This window comes from Ictidomys tridecemlineatus, chromosome 1 (genome assembly GCF_052094955.1).
Source record: "Ictidomys tridecemlineatus isolate mIctTri1 chromosome 1, mIctTri1.hap1, whole genome shotgun sequence".
Classification (NCBI taxonomy): domain Eukaryota; kingdom Metazoa; phylum Chordata; class Mammalia; order Rodentia; family Sciuridae; genus Ictidomys; species Ictidomys tridecemlineatus.
In genome coordinates, this window is record NC_135477.1 from 180,099,379 (window position 1) to 180,121,888 (window position 22,510).

Here is a 22,510-nt window from a genome sequence, read left to right on the forward strand (position 1 = left end):
ACATCCAGCGGGTGGCCTGAGATGCTTGATCCAGGAGGCACTGGCCGATGGCCACCCCCACCTCTTCAGTGCCCGCCTCTGAATGCTGTTCAGGTGCAGGAGCTGGGTCTGTTGCCAGAGGGTGTGGCTGCAGCCACACAAAGCCTTCAGAACTCTGCCTGAGCTTCCTAAGGGCTTATATTGTCCCCAGGAGGGGAGGCTGGGTGGGCAGGCCTCTGGCATCCCCGCTCCAACAACTTCAGCTCTACTTTGATTTGTTTTACGTACTGGATTTCTCTCTAATTTAGAGATTCTTTTTTTTTTTTTTTTTTTTAAGTTGGGGCTGGGGTTGTAGCTCTGTGGTAGAGCACTCGCCTCTCATGTGTGAGACACTGGGTTCCATCCTCAGCACCACATAGAAATAAAATAAAGTCATTGTGTCCACCAACAACCATAAAATATTAAAAAGAAAGAGAGAGAGAGAGAGAGAGAGAGAGAGAGAGAGAGAGAGAGAGAAAGGAAGGAAGGAAGGAAAGAAGGAAGGAAGGAAGGAAGGAAGGAAGGAAGGAAGGAAGGAAGGAAGGAAGGAAGGAAGGAAGGAAGGAAGGAAAGAAAGTTTGCAAACCATGAGCACATTGGGAGGTGTCCCTGGTGCCAAGCCTAGGACATCGCAGGGTCCCTAACACACTGGAAAGGCTGGGCTGGCCCTGTCTCCTCTCTGGCCTGTTTCCTACTCAGTGAAATGGGACCATGGCACCCTCCTTACAGGATCACACCAGGTGATGTCTCTAAAGCTACCTGCATCTGAGCCACTATACTACTCAGTGTATGTCCCTAATGTGACTGTGGTCATTAGCTGACACTCTTGGGGTTGTGAGCCCTCAGGGAAGGCCCCACCCCTGCTCCTTGCTGGTTTCATCAGTGTCCAGCACAGACTCAGAGAGACCCCTCGAGAGCACTCTAGGAAGGCATGGGACCTGCTGCCCAGATACTGGATGACGTTACTCCACTCACTTCCTGCTACCATCTGGCTGTCCTGAGGGCAGCTGAGCCTGCCCCCTGTCTGATTCCCTCATCAGGAGGTCGGAGCCTGACTCTGAGCCAGGCCCTCACCTGCTATTTCACTGGAAAGCCCAGTCCCTGATTCAGATGCCTGGGAAACCAGGGGTCTGTCCCTTGGTCTGCCCAGCCAGCGACCCAGCTCCCCCACACAGAACTGGAGGCCAGAAATTGTTGAGGCTGCACTCTGGCTGGGGAGGTCTGAAGTCATCTCCTCTGCACCCTGGGAATAAATCTGTTGCCCCAGGTGCAGATAACAAAGCCAAAGTAAGCAGGAGGGAGGGACCTAGTCCAGGGGAACTTCTAGCCCTGTCCAGGCCACCCGTGAGGCTCTGGGCAGGGAGGAGAAAGAGGGGGATGAGATCTATGTCAAGGACAAAGCCCTGGAGCTTCATTACCTCCACCCTCTGGCCCAGGGTGTTCCTTTCCCCATAAGACAGGACCAGGACCTTGCTCCAGACCTGCCAGAGACACACTGTACCTCTTGGGAACTCCCTGCTGCTGCTCAAGGTCCTCAAGAGGCTGACCTTGGACCTGGGGATGAGCTCTGCCTTCAGCTGGCTGGGCTCGGGTCCCAACTCTGCTGTCAGCCATCTGTGAGGCAAGCAAGTTACACATGCTCCCAAGTCAAGGTCCCCCCTTTAGTTGGAGATCATAGTGACACCAACTGTTCAGGGTGCTTTTTCATAGGATGGGGATCATGTCAGTAAGGGCTGGCAGCTGGTGGGCATATGCCCAGCCTGCTTGCAGGGGGTGAGGAGAGTCCTCCCTGTAGTGCTGTGCCCTGGCCACCTCCCTTGCCACACGCCAGTCTCAACCCCAGAAACAGGGATTGCAGTCTCCATTTTGACAGAGAAGGAAATGTGTTTAGCTAACCCAGGTGGCCTAGCTAGAGGGGGGCAGAGCTGGGACCAGAACCCACACCCTGCCAGGACCAAGGCCAGGAGCAAGGCCAGGAGCAAGGCCAGGCACCGTGTGCTGCACTCACGGGGCTGGAGGAGATGGCGCTGCCCACACTGCTGCCCACCTTGCCTCCATCAGGGTCCCCGGCTGTCTTCAGAGCAGTCACCTATTGTGTAAGGGGCTGTGACAGAGGCCAAGGTCAGCCAGACAACCATGTTCCCAGTTCTCCCAGAGTCCCTGTCACCTATCACACAGGCACATGGGGCCAGGGCACCTTTCAGACACATAGAAGGAGCCTCCATCACAGCTCTCCCTTCTTCCGTCTGGGGTAACTGTGAGAGGTGGTCTTGATCATGGGACATGTGCCAGGTTTGGGGCACCAGGTGGTCCAGCATTGAGGAACCAGCTGGGGGTTGTCTGGGAAAGCACTGGCCTTCACCCTGGAGACCTTGGGACCTGCAAGAGGCTACCAAAGGGGAGACACTGCCCATCCCACGGGAAGCCCGTCCCTTGCTGGGGAAAGGAATGTCCTCAGCTCGCTGTCCTGGCTGTGTAGGACAGGCACCTCTAATGTCACGCTCAGCAGGTACTGCTGCCTCCCTGTACCCTCCAGAGAGCCAGCACCTTGCTGGGGGCAGAGAGCCCCACCACCAGGGCTCCTGGTCCCCATCTGCCTCTCAGGTCCCAGGTCAAGCTCCCCCAGGCCCCATCCCAGCCTGCAGGTCTCACCGTCCTCACCCCCGGGAACAGACCCACACTCCCTGGTCCAGTTTTGCAGGCAGGGTGCTCTCTGGGGTCTCCGAGTCCTATAGAGGGGAAGAGGAAGTTGGCCCTCCCCCACCTGCTGGGCTGCTGCTCTCTGGGTCTCCCAGCCTCCCTCCGTATAACCCTGATCCCATGAAGGAATGATTTGTCCGGGGCTGCTTATCCCAGCATGGCTGCGCAGACGCCTATTAACTTCAGGACCACGGGGGAGCAGCTAGTTTGTTTCAAATTAAAAGCAGCTGGAATTGGGTCCCCCAGCAGGCAGGAGGGTACCGTGAGCTGCTGTTCCATGGCACAGGGAGGAGACAAGCACCTCAGGTTCTAAGCACCCCTGAGGTCCGAGGCCCCTGGCCCTACTGCCGAGACCCTAGTGGTCCCCAGGCCTTCGACCCTGCGGGCCCATCTTCAGATCCGTCAGGCCTAGCAGGAAATCCGCCACTCCCCGTCTTGAGTCTGTGTCCTCTACTCTAGAATGAGGACGATAACTCCCATGTCACAGGGCCACAGGAGGCCCAGTGAGATGGTGGCACACACAGTACCTGGCACTTAACAGCTGAGGGAAGACGTCCAGCCCCTGCCTTTCTTTTCTCATGTGCTTCAACTCAGACTTGAAGCCAGAAGAGGTCAAGGTGAAGGGAGCAAGGCCACGTGGGTCCCGCTGTCTTCTGGCTCCTCTCAAGGGGCAATGCCACTCCGCACTGTCTCAGCGACTGCCAGTCGCTTCAGTGACAAGTTCCGTAATGGAAAATTTGTCAACAGCTGAAAGTGTCCCTTTTATCTAGTGGTCTGTGTATTTATTGGCCATCCCCCAACCCCTGCCCCAGAAAGCAAGCCACGCAGTGCCACTGGCTGTGGGCGGATGTCCACGGTGCCTCAGGCACCTGCACCCCGTGAACGCTGAACTAATGAGAGAGAAAGGCTTCCCCTGCCCTCGATGGCAGGCCGGGAGGGGGGGGGGCTGCCTCTTTTTGAGGCCTGGTTTTCATCTGGCTGGTTATGAGGCCTCCCACTCCCCATCTCCCTGTTCTGAATTGCCGTGGGCAGAGTTTGACAGAAGTGACCAGCCAGAGTGACCTTAACAAGATGAGGGGTTGGTATAAGCAAGACCGAGGACCTTGTCCCCCTTGTCCCTGTTCCCATCCAGCTTTCTCCTGCTCCACCCAGGCATTGGCCTCTTGCAAGCCTGCGCTGCCCATCTGTGAAGCTGGCCATTATGGTGCCTGCCCAGGCGTCCGTGGATATTCAGGGGAGATCAGCTTCTTCCTCCTACCCAGAGTGGAAAGCAGGAGGGAGGACCTAGCAGCTGAGGGTCCCACAGAGGGGCAGGGAGCTGAGGAAGTCTTACTGGGTGGGGGAGGAGAGATGAGGAAACCACACAGCTCCCCAGGCTCCGGGAGGAGGAGGGGGACCCCAGGAAGAGCCTGGGGAGGGGAGGTTAGTTTTACCCGTGAGCAACCCTCCCTGTGCCCTCACAGATGAACAGGATGAGGGCAGCAGAAAGCCCTTCCTCCCTGTAGGATGAGGGCGGGAGGACCATGCACACAAGCCCAACCTCATGTCTTCTGGCTGAAGCCACTGATTCCCTGATGTGTTCCTAGAGGTGCACAGAGCCACAGCTTTTGGAGTCAGACCTGGCTTTGAATCCAGATCCTTACATTTGCTCCCATAGTCCGTCCAGAATGCTATCACTGAAGGCCACAGACAGGGTGGCTTATATTTCTGGAAACAGTTCTGAAGCTGGAAGTCCATGATCTAGTGCCAGCATGGCCCAGTTCTGTCGAGCGCCCTCTCCCTCTTTCATTCTCCCATGGAGCAGGGAGGGCAAGCTAGCTGTGGGGCCTTTACAAGAGGCCACTAATCCTACTGCTGAGGACCTAATCACCTCCGAATATCAACACCAGGTGCTAGGACTTCAACATTACAACTTGGGGGCATGAGCACTATTAATTAATCCATTGCACAGGGCAAGTGGCTTCCCTTCACTGAGCCTCTGTGTCTTTATCCCTAAGTGGAGGAATTGCTGACTCCAGGGGTTCCTTCCGGGTCTGCATTTTGAGGTTTAATAACCATCAGTTCAGCGCCACTCACATGACCCACGCTGCCCGCCCTCTGGGCCAGCGTTGCCTCTAACACACATGAGAACCTAGAGACAAGGCCTGAGCTGCAGAAAGAAGAAGGGACTGGCTTGGAGGCCCTTGGCCAGCAGGGGACAGAGCTAGAACTGGAGTCCTGGGCTGTCTCCAGGATCCCCTACAACCCCCCCCACCACCACCACCACATTGCACCACCTCCATTTCTAAAATCAGACCTGGAGTAGGAAGACAACCCAGCTGGACCAAGAGGCAACATGTGTGCTTACTTGCTTCAGGAATCAAGGTTTCCAGGCCTCTGTCTGGATGAAAGAAACACAATCTAGGGGAAGACCCCTGAAACTTGAGTTCCCCAGTTGACACCACAAATCACTGCCCCAAGCACAAAGCCAGCCCCAGGCTTCCCAAAAGCAAGGGCAGTCCTAAAGGAACACCTGTTGCCCCACTTCCACTTGTAATTCCAGCCTGGCTCACTTTCACTTCTTGCTAAGATGAGGTTGTTTGGAGGCAAAGAACTGGACCGAGGTCCGGTTGGAAGATGTGACTCTGGGGCTTGGATCTCAGAAGCTGGAGTTAGCCTACCCTAATTTTCTCTCTGTAATTTTTTCATTAACCTGAGCCAGTTTGAGTGACATTTGCTAACCATCTGTGCTTGGCAGGCTGAGCCAGGCCCAGGCTTGCTGCTCAGTATCTGCAAACATCAGCTTGGAACCAGCTGTCACTCAAAGCCTAGGACATGTCTGAGCCAGGAGGCATATTGGATTGCAGAGTGGTTCACAACACCCTGGTACTGATTCACTGCCCACACTGCCCGAGTCCAGAAACAGTGGCCTGTCATTCCCCATGCAACAGGGACCACGTGAGGAAGGATAGTTGTCACTACCCATCAAATGCTACTCATTTTGTGGGGGCAAACGTGGGATCCCCACATGCAATCCAGTTCTGTCTGTGTGGGTTGTACACTCTTATTCCCCACCTGAGGCCTGGGGAGGTGGACTAGCTTGCCCAGGTCTCACACACCCAGCAGACTTCGAAGACCAAGTGCTAAAGGAACTCTCTCAGTCAGATCCCTCAGCCCTTCACCTACCCTCTGCTGGGGACTGAGCTGGCTCTCTAAATCCATATGTTGAAGTCCTAACCCCCAGAGTGATTGTATTTTGAGGTAGGTCCTTGAAAGAGGTAAAGTTACATTAGGTCATAGGTGGGTCCCCGATCCCGTAGGACTGGTGTCCTCAGAAGAAGAGGGACAACAGCAGGGACGTGCAGGACAGGAAAACTGCCCGTGAGGAAGCAGTGAGAGGGCGGCCAGCTGCACTCAAGGAGAGAGGCTGCAGGTGCCTTCTGCCAGCACCTTGACCTTGGACCTCTGGCCTCTGGAACGTGCAAGATTAATTTGTTGTTTAAGGCACTTGACAGCCCTAGCATGATTCTGTCATGACAGCCCTAGAAGATTGCTACAATTGCAGGCATAGAGAACATTAAATTCACTACTTTAGGCATTTCTAAGTGTACATGTCAGTGGCATTAAACACATTCAAATATTGGGCAGCCATTGCCACCATCCACTTTGAGAATGTTCTTTTTTTAAAAAAATAATTCTAGCTTTTCTTTAACCTTTTGTATGTGTGTGTGGGGGGGGTGTTGGGGATTAGAACCCAGGGTCTTGTGCATGCAAGGCAAGCACTCTACCAACTGAGCCATATCCCCAGCCCCTCAAGAACATTATTCATCTCACAAAACCGAATCTCTACAGATGATAGTTCCCCATCGTTCCCTGACCTGGCTACCATCTCTATTGTCTGTCTGCAGACTCTTCTAGGACCTCATGTATGTGGAATTGTGAACAGAGTCTGTCCCTTAGTGTCTGGCTTGGTTCACTTAGCATAATACTTCCAAGGTCCTTTCGTGTGGTAGCCTGTGTCAGAATTCCATTCCTTTTTCAGAAATAATGGAATGTTCCATTGTATGCCACACTACAATGTGTTTATAAATTCATCCATGGTGGACGATTCCCATATGTATACATATATGTGAGTGTGTATAAATATATATATATATATATTTGAATTTCTTAGGGCCTCGATAAGTTGCTGAGGCTGGCTTTGAACTCAAGATCCTCCTGCATTAGCCTCCCGAGCTGCTGGGATTTCAGGCATGTGCCCACAGTGCACACCCTTCACATATTTTTAAAAGGCAAAGTAGATCACGTAATTCTTTTGTTGGAAGCTGTCTCCTGTGGATTCTTGACACCTTTTGAGTCAAATGCAGACAAGCATTGCATGCCCTGCCCGCTGGGTTTCTGTTCCCTTCCTCTTGTTTCCTTTTCCCTCTCCCCACCCTGACCGGTGATGCACCCCAGACCCCAGGCCATGCTGTCCAGGAACACCAGCTCCTCAGCCTCAGGTGCCCACACTCCTGTTCCCCAGGGAGTTGGGAGCTGGGTGCTTTCTGGGGGAACCTGCCCTGAGCCATCCCTGCACTTCATTTATGCCCTTCTCCGCAGGAGCCCCTCCTCCACGGAGCCCCTCCTCCACGGAGCCCCTCCTCCACGGAGCCCCTCCTCCACGGAGCCCCTCCTCCACGGAGCCCCTCCTCCACGGAGCCCCTCCTCCACGGAGCCCCTCCTCCACGGAGCCCCTCCTCCACGGAGCCCCTCCTCCACGGAGCCCCTCCTCCACGGAGCCCCTCCTCCACGGAGCCCCTCCTCCACGGAGCCCCTCCTCCACGGAGCCCCTCCTCCACGGAGCCCCTCCTCCACGGAGCCCCTCCTCCTCGCCACCCTCACTTCTACCTTCCCTGGCCCCTAAGGCTGCCAGTTTTCCTGCTTAGCACTTCCTGCCCCTGCAATGACATTGTATGCTCTGCACTGTTTTATTTTAAATATTGAAGTTATATATATTTAAGGTATAGAGTGATATTTTGATCCACAACTATATAGTAAACTGATTATTACAGTCAAGCTCATTAGCATACCCCTCTCTTCCCACGTGTCCCTTTGTGTGTGGTCTATCTTAACAGTCTTCCAGAAGACTTGCGGCATTCCTTACTGTAGCTCCCGCAGTGCACTAGATATCTGGAACCTGTTTATTCCCAGCGTCTTCCTGTTACTCCCAGGTATATTATGACCAAGCTCGTCCACGGAGAGTCCAGCTCGGTGAGGGCAGGGACTTCATCCAGGCCATTGCTGCTTCCTCAGCACCAGACCCAGGGCTTGGCGCGTAGTAGGTCCTTGGTGGGAACTGAGAGGTTGACCCAGCTGATGAGAAGCCTCAGGCCCAGGAATGCCACTCAGCAGGCCAGAGGCAAGGCTGGCCCTTGAATCCTGGCCTCCAAGTCTTTTTTCCACTCCCTGAGTGCTATGCTATGCCTGCCCTTGAAAGGCCCCAGTTCTCTTACCTGTCTTCTCCTGTCCTTCTGTCCATCCACTTTCCTTTGGTAAGGCTGCTGGGGATCCCTCATCCAGAACATGAAGGGTTAAGCCTGTCATCTTGCTCCCTGGCTAGGCATCCTAAGAATTGCTCCCTCCTGAGGGAAGCTACTTGGTAGTCTTTGATTCATTCTTGCGGTGTGTAATGCCCAATTTGAATTGTCAACTTGATGGGATTAAGAGGATTATGGGTGTGTCGGTGAGGTGTGTCTAGGAATGATTGGCATGTGGAATACCCAACTGAAATGGAGGCCCTCCCTAAACGTGGGCAGCACCATCCAATAGGATGATGGCTTGGATGGAAAGAAAGTTGGAAGAACAAGGAAACAGCCGGGGATTTCAAGCTGGATGTTCTTTAATAGGTTCTTGATTGCTACTGCAACCATCTTAGGAAATCATCTTAGGATACTGGGCTCTCATTTCTTCACTCTTCCAAAGCCGACTCTGCCAGTGATTCTGCAGAAGCCTTCGTCCTTGGACTAGGGTAGCACCGTTGATCCCTCTTGCTCTTGGACCCTGCAGCTACTGGTTCTCCCAGCTCTCCTGCCTGCAGACGGCCACTGTGGACTATCCAGCTTCTGGTCGCTAAACCAACCTAATAAGTCCCCTTTTATAATTATACCTCCTGTGGATCGTGTCCCTCTAGAGAACCCTGGCTAAGCACACCATGGAAGGAGGGGAGGCCAGAGGCGGGGAAGGACTGGCCAGGGCTTGCGGCCTGCTGACTGCTCCATTCCCAGAAGGCTACCTGAAGTGACCAGCAGAGGTTTCTCAGGGCTTTAGGTGCAGCTGGCTCTCCCTGCCTGGTCCCCTCCAGCCCTTAAAAATCAGGATTTGGGGAGATCTTTGGACCCCAAACCCAGTACCACCATTTTCAACCTGAAGGTCCTTCAGCTTTGCTTTCTCGTCTAACCGGGCGACAACATCTGGTTGGTTAAGTTAATGTGCCTGCAGTGCCGAGCGCAGGCCGTGTCCTACTGTGTGCTCAGCAAATGGCTGTGTGCTTGCTGTGTCTGTCATTGCTGTTTGTCAGGACTGAGCCAAAGTCAGCTCTCATTTCACTCCTCGAATCAGAGACCTCCCAGGTCTTAGAAATGAGCTTCTCACGGCAATCACCCATTTGAGCCAGAAAAGTGCTAGAAAATTCTGTGAAGTTCTCCTTTCCTCTCCCTATCTGGAATCAGAGTGACAGTACGAAAGGGCCTTTTCTTCTGGGCTGGTGGGACAGAAGAGCTAATGGTCCCCTTGGAAAATGACCTTTAAAATGTTCCAGTCAGTTGCGCCTCCTCCCTCTCCCTGCCCCTCTTTACCTGTCTACCTGGGGACCAGCAGAAGGAGGTAGAGGAGGCCTGAGACCTGCATGCTCTGGCAGCCACCTGCAGCCTCATCCGACTCCCCTGAGGACACTTAGAGGGGAGAAGCTGTCCCCAAATCCCAGAGCCCTCCCGCAAGCACACTTGGACAGGACATTTACCAGAACTCGGAAAATCGAGAGCTGAAAACCAAGCAGCATCGGCTTCCCTGGTGGCTCCCGCCCCCCATGGCCCCAGGAGGGGAGGGAAGGTAGATACTGTGTCCTGGACTTGAACTCTGCTGAGACCCAGAAGCTGACCAGTGTGTGTCAGTGAAGCCAAGGTCACCACTGCACAGTGACCAACCAGCATGGGCCTCCCTCAAATGCTCCACCCCAACCTCCTCAGTGGACAAGTGGGGAAACTAAGGCCAGGGCAAGGAGACCTTGAGCAAGGTGCCCCGAAGGCCCAGACTTCCCTGGCCGCTGGAGCACAGGGATAGAGAGGGAACTGGGGCCCTCGGATGGTGACTTTTCAAGTCCACATGGTCAGTGACTGAAGCCAAGCCCATCAAGGCCCTCACTTCTGCATCCTCACCCTGGGGATTCACCTGGAGGTGGCTCACCATCTCTGCCTTCCCTGTCCTCGGTCCTTAAGCTCCAGGCCCACAGGAGTCTCCGTGGCTCCGGGAGCTCATGGAGGAGCACGGGGCCACCTCTCAGTTGTCTAAGAACCCCAGCGCCCAGCACCCAGCACAAGGCCTGACCCCGGAGGCTCCGCAGATGGGTGCGTGGAGGGAGGGAGGGGCCGGTGGGTGCGTCTCTGCACCTCCTCTTTGAACATCTGCCTGTAGCCTCTAGGAAGCCCTTGGCAATCCAAGTCTGACCCCTCTGTCTGGACTTTCTCTTGATGTGCCCCCAGTCAAGAGCCTGAAGTGATCTCTGTCGCTCCTTCTCCCTCCTCAGCCCCACCCTGGGCTCCCGACCCTGACTCTCTCGCCTGTTCTGCTGCAGCAGTTCCTCCTGCTCCCCCACTCCTGGCTCCCCTGCACCATGGCCCGGGAGGTGCTCCATCTGAGCCCTGGATGCAGGAGACCAGGCTCCAGAGATCTGTTGTAAGCAAATTGTCAGGGATGTGTACTTAGACTTTTACAAAGGTACTCATCATGATATCATTGAATTATTTATTATCATGAAAGATTGGAGAGGGTCTAAACTTCAGTCAAAAAATAGTGGGTTAAAGAAATTTTGGCTCATCTACTTGATGGAATAACATTAAACCTTTGGAAAATTATCTTAAGGATGATCTACTAAAATGCAGAAATGCTCTAGATATCTAGAAAGCTGATTATAAAATTGCATGCGCCTTGTGGTCCCCATCTGTGAAGAGATGTATAGGTGGAAAATGTAAAATAGAAAAAATGAAACTGAAATATTGGCTGAGGTTTTATTTGGGATGAAGGGTTATTTTCTTAAGGTCCCTGATACTTCTCTGTATTGTTTGAATTGGATCCGTGAGCACACACTTAGTAATAAGCCAAGATATCATTTGCTGAAAGTAAATCTTCAACTCTGTAATATTTTACCATTCATAGAATTTGTGATTTCACTGTCATTATATCTCTGGCGGTCCCTCCCATGCTAGAATACAGGCTGGGCCTGACCCCCAACCAAATCCACAAATAGCCCACTTCTGGTCCCTGTCTGTCCCTCCTCCATGCACATTCTCCTCCAGCCATACTGTCCCTACCTGTGTTTTATATTCCTGAATCTAACTCAAATGGTTCAGAACACACACACACACACACACACACACACACACACACGCCCCTCTTTGCATAGAGGGAGAGACATAAAGACAGACAGTGCAATTGTAACCAAGTATTGATAATCCTTGGTGAATCAAGGTGATGGATATAATTTTGCAATTCATTATTTTTTTGTTTTGTTGTACAATAGGGATTGAACCCAGGGGTACTTAACCAGTGAACCATATCCCCAGTCCCTTTTTTTTTTTTTTTGTATGTTATTTAGAGACAGGGTCTCACTGAGTTGCTTAGGGCCTCACTAAGTTGTTGAGGCTGGTCTTGAACTCTCCATCTTCCTGCTCAGCCTCCTGAGACACTGGGACTGCAGACGTGCACCACCACACTCAGCTGTTACTGGACATTTTCAAAAAACAATATTGGCAGAAATAAAGGAGCAGCAGACACACTGTGCAGACTGAGGCTCAGCAGGAAGTCTCCGGAGTTCAGATTCCAGTTCCACACCCATTACTCAGGCAGTGATCTTAGGCCCGAGGCTGACTTTCTAAGCCTCACATCAGTGAAGTGGAGGTTACGAAGCTCCTGTGCATTCGTTTCCTGAGCTGCCTAGAGGATGGTGTGCGGAGGGCCTGGTGCAGCTATGTTGCTGGGAACAGTGTCCATGTTCCTCAACATGGGTCTGTTTATCACACTGTGTCCCCAAAGCTTCTCGGGTGACTGAGTAAAGCGTGGTGGCTTTACCATCTTTTGTTTGTGCAATTATTTATCTACTTATTCTAATCAGTTATACTTGACAGCAGAATGCTCTTCAGTTCATTGTACACAAGTGGAGCACAATTTTTCACTTCTCTGGTTGTACCTAAAGTAGAGTCACACCATCGTGCAATCATACATGTAATGATGACCATCTCATTCCACCATCTTTCCTACCATCATGCCCCCTCCCACCCTCCCCTTTGCCCCATCCAAAATTTTTCCACTCATCCTATGCTCCCCCCGCATCATGGATTAGCATCCACTTATCAGAGAAAACATTTGGCCTTTGGATGTGGGGGACTGGCTTACTTTATTTAGCATTGTCTTCTCTAACTCCAACCATTTACCTGCAGATGCCATGATTTTATTATCTTTTAAAGCTGAGTAATATTCCATTGTGTATATATACCACATTTTCTTTGTCCATTCATCTAGTGAAGGGTGTCTAGGTTGGCTCCACAGTTTAGCTATTGTGAATTGTGCTGCTATAAACATTGATGTGGCTGTGTCCCCGTAGTATGCTGTTTTTAAGTCTTTTGGGTATAGACCGAGGAGAGGGATAGCTGAGTCAAATGGTGAACTAAGGAACTGAAGAGACATTTCTCAGAAGATGATATACAATCAATCAACAAATATATTTTTTTTAAAAATTCAACATCACTAGAAATCAGAGAAGTGCAAATAAAAACTACTCTAAGATATCATCTCACACCAGTCAGAATGGCAGCTATCAAGAATTCAGATGACAGTAAGTGCTGGCGAGGATGTGGGGAGAAAGATACATTCATTCACTGCTGGTGGGACTGCAGATTGGTGCAGCCAATCTGGAAGGCAGTATGGAGGTGCCTCGGAAAACTTGGAAAGGAGCCACCATTTGTTTGTGTGATTTTCTTTTTGTCAGTGGCCCCTGAGCTGCTGGAACTCAGGGCCAGGTCCCACTGGTATCTGCATCTCGGGGTCCTGGTACAGAGCCTGGCGCAAGGGAGGACGCTAGTAAACACACAAAACCCAAATTGAGGGACCCAAAGGGTCCAAAATGCACTGCACAGGAAATTCTTTTTATCAGGTACAAACTTGCATTTTGCTGAAGCAGCCACTACTCTGCTCCCACGGGCTTCCTCCAGATAAGGCATCACCTTGATAAATTAGCTGTGGATATAGGCATCCTGCAGTTGGCATGAAAATGCAATTTAATTTCCAATTAAGCTCAATTTCTGGGCCAAGGGATTTGTCTGATTCACACTGGGAAGATCATTCTGGCCAGGCCTCTTGTTATCCTGGGCGACGACCCCGATGAACCGACTCTCAAGGCAAAGGGTCCTTTGACCCTTGGGCTGGTGTCAAGGTGGGGGCGAGGTCCTCGTGGGCAGAGCCGCTTTTCCACGAGAACTTAAGTTTGTACATGGGGACTCGGAGAGAGTTCAAGGCAAAGACAGGAACCTGTGTAGGGTGGGATTTTGAAAGGTGGAGAAAAAGATGGCCATAGGGACTCCTCAGAGCTCTGGGTGGAAAAGCCCCTGGTGTCCAAGAGAGCAGCAGCATCTGCGGAGCTTCTCAGCTGCGCCAGGCGCCGTGCTGAGTGCTCCACATTCCCTGTGGCACTGTGTGGTCACAAGCGCCCTGTAAAACCAACTATGACACTCTCGGTTTCCAAGGGGGGAAATTGAGACTCGGGAGATTACACCGCCCAAGGTCATGGGGAGCTAGAGTCAAACTCCTACTTCCCTGCAGGCTCTCTCTCCCAGGACAAATCCAAAACACAGTCGAGAGCCAAGAATACTGTCAACACTGAGCTGAAACTTGGCCCCAGATTTATGAGAATTTGTAAGGTGTCACATGGCCCAATTTTTATTAATGACAGTGAAAAGAGGCTCTGAATCTATATATAAAAGCAGCTGTTGGCTCCCAGACGCATTCTGTAGGGGCTCATCAACCCCTGGAAACTAAATGGGAGAGGGGTGGGGTCGGTGGGAGGGGGCCACAGGAGAGCAGCCTCGCTTCAGTTCTGCTTTATCATGGAGTGACCAGTCCTTCTGTGGCTGGAGCAAGCCGAGGTTCCGGCTGTGTGTTGGTAAGGCTGTGTCCAGCTGGGGACAGTGGACTCCAGATGGCCCCTGGCCCTGTTCACCTTGGCAATGGCCACGTTTCAGATCATGCACTTGGGTAGCACCCTGCGTCTGTGGACTCTTCAGAGGGGTGGCCTGGGGAGTCACTGGAGAGCATGGCCTCAGGGGGAGGGTCTACAGAGGCCCCTAACCGGCTCTTGATGTTCAGCCTTGACTTTTTCACTTTTGAGATGGACAGGGCAAGGTTCCATGGCTCGAGAAACCAGAATCCATACCATGTGGATTGAAATGCAGCCTTGCTGCTTACTGACTTCTGACCTGGGGAGATTAAATCCTTCCCTGGGCCTCAGTTATGGCACCTCTGAAATGGAAACTCTGATGATAACCTGCAAGGACGCTCTTGGTATCTATCGAGCCGTGTGTGGAGGGCCTGGCCCAGGTCCTGGCAGGCAGGTGCCCGGCACATGTTGCCTCTCGTTCCCATCAGGGACGACAGATTCTTATGTGGGGAGTGGTTAGCTACATGTGTCCCCACATGGAAGGGCTGCCTTCGATACAGTGACTTATCAAAAGAGGTGCAGGTGTGGACGGCCACCAAGGAGCATGGAGCAAGGCAGGAGGGCTTTCGCCTGGCCACACTTCCCACACCAAAGAGGGGCGCTGGACACCAAGCCTTTGACCCATGAGCTTTTGAGAGACATTTAATATCCCAACCATCACACACACACACACACACACACACACACACTCACATACACACACACACACACTCACACACACACTCACACTCACATACACACACACACACACACACACACACACACACTCACACACAGCTAGGACAAGGCAGAATTCACAGGTTAGTCACAGTTAGAGAATATCCATAATAGCTAACTAATAAAATAGAACAACTATAATGCCATGCTGTAACAGAAGTCAAGTCAACACGGTCTTTCTCTCAAAATATTTATCCTACGCCCCGCGCCCTACTTCTGATGGTATGAATGCTGGGGTGCCTACACCATGAGAGACAGTGAGCGATGGACCTGTCTGCGTTGTGATGTCACCTGATCTCTAGCAGGGAGGGGACAAGGTATGGGGCTCAGGTACCTTTCTCCAGGTGTGAGTCACTGGCCCAGAAGAGCAAAGGCAAACCTGGAGCAGCACCGTCAGCTCATTAGCAGTGACTTATGGAGAACGGATGAGGCCGCGCTCAGGCAGCTGTGGTCATTGCAAAATGCGTTTTTCCAGTGTCTCCGACATCAGGTTTAAGTGCTCATCCCTTAACCCCCATCCTGTACGGGAAGTTCTGCGGGTGGAGACAGGTAAGGTGTTTCCTAGAAGTAGGCCAGGCTCTGTCGACAGGAGGAGGACGTTTCTCTCAAGTAAATGAAGGTCACCATTACTAACGCATGAGGCAGTGGCGGCTAGGTATCCCCAAGTGCTGGGTTTTCTAGAAGGACGTGGCCTTTCCCCTGCGGGGGCTGATTGGACATTCCAAGTTTCCGTGTCGTTCAGTCCCAAATACAGGTGCGTGGAAACCGGGCGGAAAGTAGTCCCTCAAAGTCAGACTCCTAGATTCTCTTTTTTCTTCCTCTTTGAAGTTAAAATTTTGAGATAATCTTAGATTTGCCTTTAGGCGTAGGAATAACAGAGATCCCTGGACCCCCCAGATCTCCCCAGCGGTCATATCTTGTAAAACTGTAGAGCAACATCACCCTCTGGTCCTCCTTAGAAGGCTCAGAGGTCCTGAGACCCTCTGGGGAGTGGAGAGCCACTTGCCCCCAACAGAAAGGCCTGCAGATGAGAAGCCGGGGTGCAGGGTGCACCCGGGCTCGGTCCTGGCCCTGTGGCTCTGGGTAGCTATGTCCCCAGGCTCTGGAGTCACCCGGCGTGGGCTGGACTCCCAGCTCCTGACTGACTCGATGGACGGCCCTCACCTCTCAGAGCCGCAGTGATTTATAGAAACTTAGATAGCACTGTGGGTCATCCTCCTTCCCTGTCACGAAGGCCTGAGGTAGTTGGCTTATAAGGAAGAGAGTGTCACTGCAGCTCAGTTTTGGAGATCTCCCTCCCTCTGTGATTGACTGGCCCCGTTTTCTGGGCCTGTGCTGGGGCAGCTCATCCTGGTGACTGCATGTGGCAGAGCAAAGCAGCTCACCTCATGGCCAGGGACCACAGGAGTGGGTCCCACTGTGCTTCCCAAGGGCACATCCCCAGGGATTCAAGGACCTCCCACTAGGGCCACCTCTCGAAGGCCCCAGCACCTCCCAACAGTGCCACAGACAGACCAAGCTTTCAGCCACTGGCCTCCAGACCCAGCTAGAGCAAGCTCTTAGTTTCAGTCACTCTTCTCCCTGTCCCCTTCCCCTCTGCTTCTCCCTCCTCTCCTTTCCTTTCTTCCTCCCCCTCCTCCCCCCTTCACCTCCTCCTCCTCCTCTCCCCCTTCCTCTCCCTCCTCCCCGTCCTCCCTCCTTCCTTCCTTCTCCCCCTCCTCCCCCTTTCCCTTCTCCTCCTCCTCTCCTTCCCCTCCTCCTCCCCACCCCCTCTTTCTCCTCTTCTTCTTCCCCCTCCTCCTCCTCCTTCTACCCCTCCCCTCCTCTCCCTCCTCCTCTCCCTCCTCCTCCCCCTCCTCTTATCCCTCCTCCTCCTCCTCTCCCTTCCCCTCTCCTTCCTCCTCCTCTCCCTCCTCCTCTCCCTCCCCCTCTCCCTCCTCCCCCCCTTCTCTTCTCCCTCCTCCTCCTCCTCTCCCTCCTCCTCCTCTTCCTCTTCCTTCTCCTCTCCCTCCCCCTCTCCCTCCTCCTCTCCCTCCCCCTCTCCCTCCTCCTCCTCCCCCTCCTCCTCTCCCTCCCCCCTCTCTCTCCCCCTCTCCCCCTCCTCCCCCCTTCTCTTCTCCCTCCTCCTCTTCCTTCCCCTCCCCCTCCCCCTCCTCCTTCTTCCCTTACAGTGCTGGGGACTGAACCCTGGCCTCACATGCTAGCCACAGGCCCAGCCTTATCAGTTACTGTTCTAGAACTTTACACAATGACCCATCTATTACCAAGAACTATTATTTCTATTTTGAAGAGGCTGAAACACAGAGGTTGATTTATGTACCCAAATTCCCCAGCTAGTGAATAGCAGCATTGGCTGTCCAGGAGCCCAGGTGGTCCTCATCGGAGTCCATGTGGCCCAGAACCTTGCCCCGCCTCACCTGGGAGATGGGTCTGCAGCAGCTCAGTGCCAGGATGTAATAAGCAGCAGGAATGCTGGGTGATATTATTGTTGGACACCTTCTCTGGAAGTCTCAGGCCATCATGACTTATGCTGTTAACTATTGGGGACCACTAGCTACCTACCAGGTGCCAACCCTTCATTCAGCCCTCCCAACTCCCCAGAAAGGGTTCCTCTTTTGTAAATGGGGGGGGGGGAATCAGGAATCAGAGAGAGGAAATCTGGCCAAGGTAAAGATGGGGCTCAAGCCCAAGGGATGCAGCATCTGTCTTCCGTTCCACTCAGAGCCTGGTGACTTGTGCTGGTCCCTGATGCAGGAGGTGGGCCATCAGGTCCCCCAGAGCCTTTGCTGACACGAGGAGCACTGAGCCCTCCCCTAGGCCTTGCGGCTGGGGCCTGGGGTGGGGCCTGGGCACATGCACTTCTCAGGGTCTCCTGGGTCCTGCCGCAGCTGGTCGGGAAGCACACCTTACAAATCTCTGCTCTCAACAGGCTTCTTGGAATGTGTCTTAGTCTGTTTTCTGTGGCTATATCCAATAATCTGAGGTCAGGTCTTTCTTTCAGTTCTGGAGCTGGGAATCCCAAGAGTATGGCTCCCACACCTGCCAGGCGTCTGGGGGGCCTGCTGCTGTGTAGTCGAGTGGGGGACGCAGGTCCTGGTGAGGCCCAGCGAGTGTGCCAGTCAGGTCTGTCCTCCTCTGCTCTAAAGCCATCCAAGCCTTGGTGGGGACCCTGCCTCTGTGACCTCATCTAACTCTATTGAGCTCCCAGAGGCTCCCCTGCGATGACTGTTAAATTTGTTGGCGAGCCTGTTTGCCAAGTAAGTTTCCAACAGGTGGAGTGTGGGGGCCATATTCAAACCCCAGCAGAATGGCAGCGGCCGTGCTTCTCCTGTGTGGCCCGCCTAAGGCTCAGGGCTGAGGAGTGTTGACCTGGGAAGTGGACAACAGACCCCGTGCCCTTTCCTCCCCGCAGGGCTCTCAGATCACCGTCCTCAGGAGCCTGTCTGACTAGCAGACCCCCCCACCCCCCACCCACCTGCCCGCCATCTTCCAACCTTTTCCAGAACAATGTCGACGGGTGCTTTTCTGATTAAAAACAAACCAAACAGCATAGGATCTTAGTACTGTCCGCACTTGAGAAAAGCCCCCCAGACCAAAAGGGGGACCGGAAGGAGATGGACCCAGCACCACGCACTGCTGATAGTCGCCTTTGTTTTATTTCCTGTCGCCTTTTGTTGTTCTGTGTGAATCCGCCCTCGGGTGGAGGTTCCGCCCCAGTGGACTCCATCAACTGCAGATTGAAGCTGTTTTGAGAAAAAATTGCGTCTCTACTGCACATGGACTGTTTTCTTGTCCTCATTCCCTAAACGCTGCAGCCTCCCAGCTGTTCACAGCTGCATCCCAGGTACCGGGAGTCATCAGGGATGGTCTAGCCCCTGGGGAAGTGCACGGGGGCTTCCTAGACACAACAAGGCTTTCTGCAAGGGACCTGGGCATCGCAGACTTTGGCATCTGAGGAGGGTCTTGGGGCTGACCCCACATGCGTATCAAGGCACAACAGTATTTTTAAGTATTGGAATTAAAAAATGCATATACGGCCTGTCTCCTAGAAGACAAGAAGCCACCTACTAACCGCGCTCTGTATTTGGGGGCTGCTTTTTTTCCCCCGAGGTTTGCTGGGCACTTCCTGGGGGGAGACAGGCAGGCCTCTGAGCCAAGCAGGAGAGCTTGGCCACAGAAAGGACCATCCTGTCCCTTGGTTGACAGTGACACAGCCAGGAGACAGGTATGGGCCCCTGAGGAATGGAGAGCTGGCTGGCCTCGGGTCCCCAGGGCACCAAGGGGGCTTGGCATATTCTTGAGAGGTGGCTTAACAGAGGAATGTCCCCCAGGTCCCTCGGCATGGAAGATGGAGGGGATGGGGGAGGGGAGGGAGGGCAGGAGGGATGGTGTGCATAGGGGTGAGTCCGGGGGCTGCCCCGTACCCTGTGGCCTGCGTGGCCATGTGGCGTGGGCCCGTCTACCTCTGGGCTGCCAGGATGGAGAGGGACCGGTTAAGCTTCACCATGGCAATCACGAGGAGGCCACCGGTCAGCAGGAAGGTGGGCCAGAAGAGGGAGAAGAGGAGGGTCTGGGGCCCGTAGAGACGCTGGTACAGGACGCTCGTCTCGTTCTCCTGGGTCGTCGAGAAGCAGTAGAAAACCTGGTGCTTCTGGAAATTGGCCCTGACCTTCTCCACGTCGGCGCGGGCCATCTGGTAGTTGTCCAGGCTGTCCGGGATGTAGGAGCACTGCGGGGAAGCAAGAGCACACAACGGGCTGTGAATCTTTGTGCCTTAGGGCCCGAGAGCGAAGACCTGCGACAGAGTAAAGACAAATGCTGGCTTTGGAGCCAACCCTGGATGGAGCTGGGGCTTCTGTCTGTACACCGCACAATCTGGAGGTCAAGTTCAGTGTTATGTGGGTGGCTGGTGGCCCTGGAGCTGCCTGGTATGTGTGCTGCACTCCTGTAGGCAGGGGCCCACTCGGAGCCCTGGCTCTTCTTCTATTGGCTGTTGAATCTGAGGCAGATCGTTCATCTTTTCGGAGCCATCAAACTTTAATCATCCAAGTGGGTTAAACTGCTGTATCGTTTTCAAAGAAAATTATTTAAGGACTTCACCTATCACTGTCAAAGGAAACCAATGAGTGACATAAGTCAAAGGACAGGTGGGCCCTGTGTTTGGATTCAGGGCACAAATCACAAGCTAGGATGCCCCGGGGCTCATGCAGCTCTCTGATCAAGCGAGGCGGGCGAGACCCAGAGGATGACAGGCGCCACCTGGCACTTGCCTGGTGCCAGAGACAATTGTCGGGGAGGGTAGGGGCTGGCAGAAGGGAGAGAGCCAGCTGCATCTGCACGGGCCACCACTGCCCTCTCAGGACAGGGACACCCTCCGGAAGGTGGCAGCAGCCAACTGCGGCATTTCAGGAGAAGGTGGAAAACCCAGGTTGGACGTGATCTTAAAATGTCGGCAAGAATTCAACCAAGAACTCTGAGGCCAGCCCCGAGGGGGCCAGCCGAACAAGGCACTGGCCAGCAGACGCCACCTGGGAGCCGAGGAGGACCAGGGCGTGGGGAAGCGCTGGCGCAGGCAGAGCAGGGCATTCATGTCGTCATCGGGACGCTGATCACGGTTATTAGGAGCCGTCCTGCCCGCCCAGCTGCGGCCCAGCTGGCCAACTGCGGAGGACAGACAAGGAGGACCCTGGCTGTCTCTGCTCTGGCGGGCCACCTGCTCATGGGGACTCTGGAGGTGCTTTGCAAACGTCAGCCTCGCCCACGTGAAGCAGGACAGCTGCAGGCTGCCCGTCAGGACCGCCTCCCACTCCCCTCTGTGCAAAGGGGCCCAGGGTGGATGCTTCTTTCCTGCACTGAGTCTGAGGCCCGCTGTCCTACTGAAGCCATGTCCAGGGTCAGAATGGGGGACTCGAGACCCAGAGGGCCAGTGAGGAGCCAGCTTGTCCCCGGCCTCAGCTCTTTCCCGGGGTTGAAGGAGATCTGAGGTAGGAGCTTATGCCCACCCGGGTCCCACTGAACCCCCCGGGCGCCACCTGGACCCTCTCCCTGACTCCCAGGCTCAGCCACAGCCGCACAGCCTCCCCCTTCCAGGTGACCCGCCTCTTCCAGCCCACTGGTGTCCATCCTGCTGTGGGTCCACGTCCCTGCCCTGGTCCTGCTGTGGCCAGTACCTGGATCCACATGGCCCTGGGCTCCACCCTCCCGGCTCCACGGGGATCTCACCGGGGACTCCAGTAGGTCCCATTGGTGAATCCCCTGGAGCTCTGTGCCCAGAGGTGCCACTGCAGTGGGTCTGATGTGGGACTCTGGCTTTGCTAAGTCCCCCGCGTGGTTCTCAGGACACTCAGGCGTGACCTCTCGTTGGTTCAGCTGGTAGGTTAGAAGTGACGGTCCCCATGGTCACCTCTTTGGGAGCCCCGTCCACCCACCAGCCAGCGGGCGCACAGCCGGTGTCTGACCGTTCCGGGCTCCCCAGGAGCAGCGGGCACCTCTGTCACAGGCTCACAGGGGCAGACTCAGACCCGGGGTGGGACCAAAACCCGCACACCAGCCAGGAGACACTGGGCAGAGCTCCCTGAGCCCTGGGGACAGAGTGAGGGCCAGGCTGCCATGCATACCCGGGACCAGGGGACGTGTGCCCATCCCCAGCCCCGTACCTGCTGGTTCTGGCTCCGAGTGTCCTCCGTGTGGTACAGCACGGCCCACTTGCCCACGGCAGAGACGTTGACCCACAGGCACGGGTACGGGGACACCTTCCTGCCCTCCAGCTCCTCCTGGTGCCTGATGTCGGTCTCAATCAGGTGGCAGGTAGACTCCTGGGTCCACACGCTGAGGACACCACACACACACATCTCAGAACAGGGGGACACAGAGAGCACCCCGCTGGACCCCTGGTCCCCCGGGAGCCTTTAGGAGACCCGGGGCTGGGCCCCTCTTCTTCCCATGGCACCCAGCACTGAAGGCAGGAGCTGGGCACAGGGAGGAACTGGCCCCAGAAGAGCAGAGCCGGCTGGGGTCCTAGTTCTCCTCACACCTGGGGAGTTTCAAACAGATTCCCACGTCTGCCAGGCCCACTGTGATCCCACAGCTCGGGAGGCTGAGGCAGGAGGATTTTCAGTTCAAAGCAGCCTCAGCAATAGTGAGGCGCTAAGCCACTCAGTGAGACCCTGTCTAATAAAATACACAATAGGGCTGGGGGTGGGGCTCAATGGTCGAGTTTCCCCGAGTTCAACCCCTGGTACCCCTCCAAAAAAAGATTCCCACATCCAAGCCACACCCCAGAATAATCGAGTTGGAATTTCTACAGTGGTTGGACACAGGTTGGTGTATTTTTAAAACTTCCCCAGTGGTTCTGAGCAGCAGCCAGGCCTGAGAATGGCTTATTCAGAGCCTCATGGTCTTACAGAGGTCTGAGGAGCTCAGAGAGGTCAAGTGAATTTCCTGAGGCCACACAGGACTTGAGGTCAGATCCAAGTGCCTCCAGAATCTGTCATCTTTCCCCTGAAGAGGGCAGATGTTTGGGGCTGCGTTTGATGGGGTGATGGAGTTTAACAGGGAGACGACACACTGGAGACACAGCTGCGCTGAGCAGCGCCTTATTCGGAAGACCCCAGCCTGGCACGGCTCCATTTG

At 54.2% G+C, this 22,510-nt stretch overlaps 2 protein-coding genes across 4 annotated transcripts in view; one reads left to right on the forward strand and one right to left on the reverse strand.

The window, feature by feature from the left end:
• Kcnip1 (potassium voltage-gated channel interacting protein 1) overlaps positions 1–22,510 on the forward strand; it is a 312,467-nt gene that overhangs the window by 3,899 nt on the left and 286,058 nt on the right. The gene's annotated exons all lie outside the window — the stretch shown is intronic.
• Positions 18,513–22,510, reverse strand: part of Kcnmb1 (potassium calcium-activated channel subfamily M regulatory beta subunit 1) — a 50,229-nt gene continuing 46,231 nt past the window's right edge. For 2 of the 3 annotated variants that reach the window (XM_078052349.1, XM_078052348.1), the window contains exons 3-4: positions 21,535–21,706; positions 18,513–19,607 (exon numbers count right to left, since the gene is read on the reverse strand). In XM_078052349.1, the coding sequence (XP_077908475.1) occupies positions 19,338–19,607; positions 21,535–21,706 (442 nt within the window). In that variant the 3' untranslated portion in view covers positions 18,513–19,337. The remainder of the gene's footprint in view (positions 19,608–21,534; positions 21,707–22,510) is intronic. The other variant, XM_005334127.5, reaches the window with a different exon arrangement.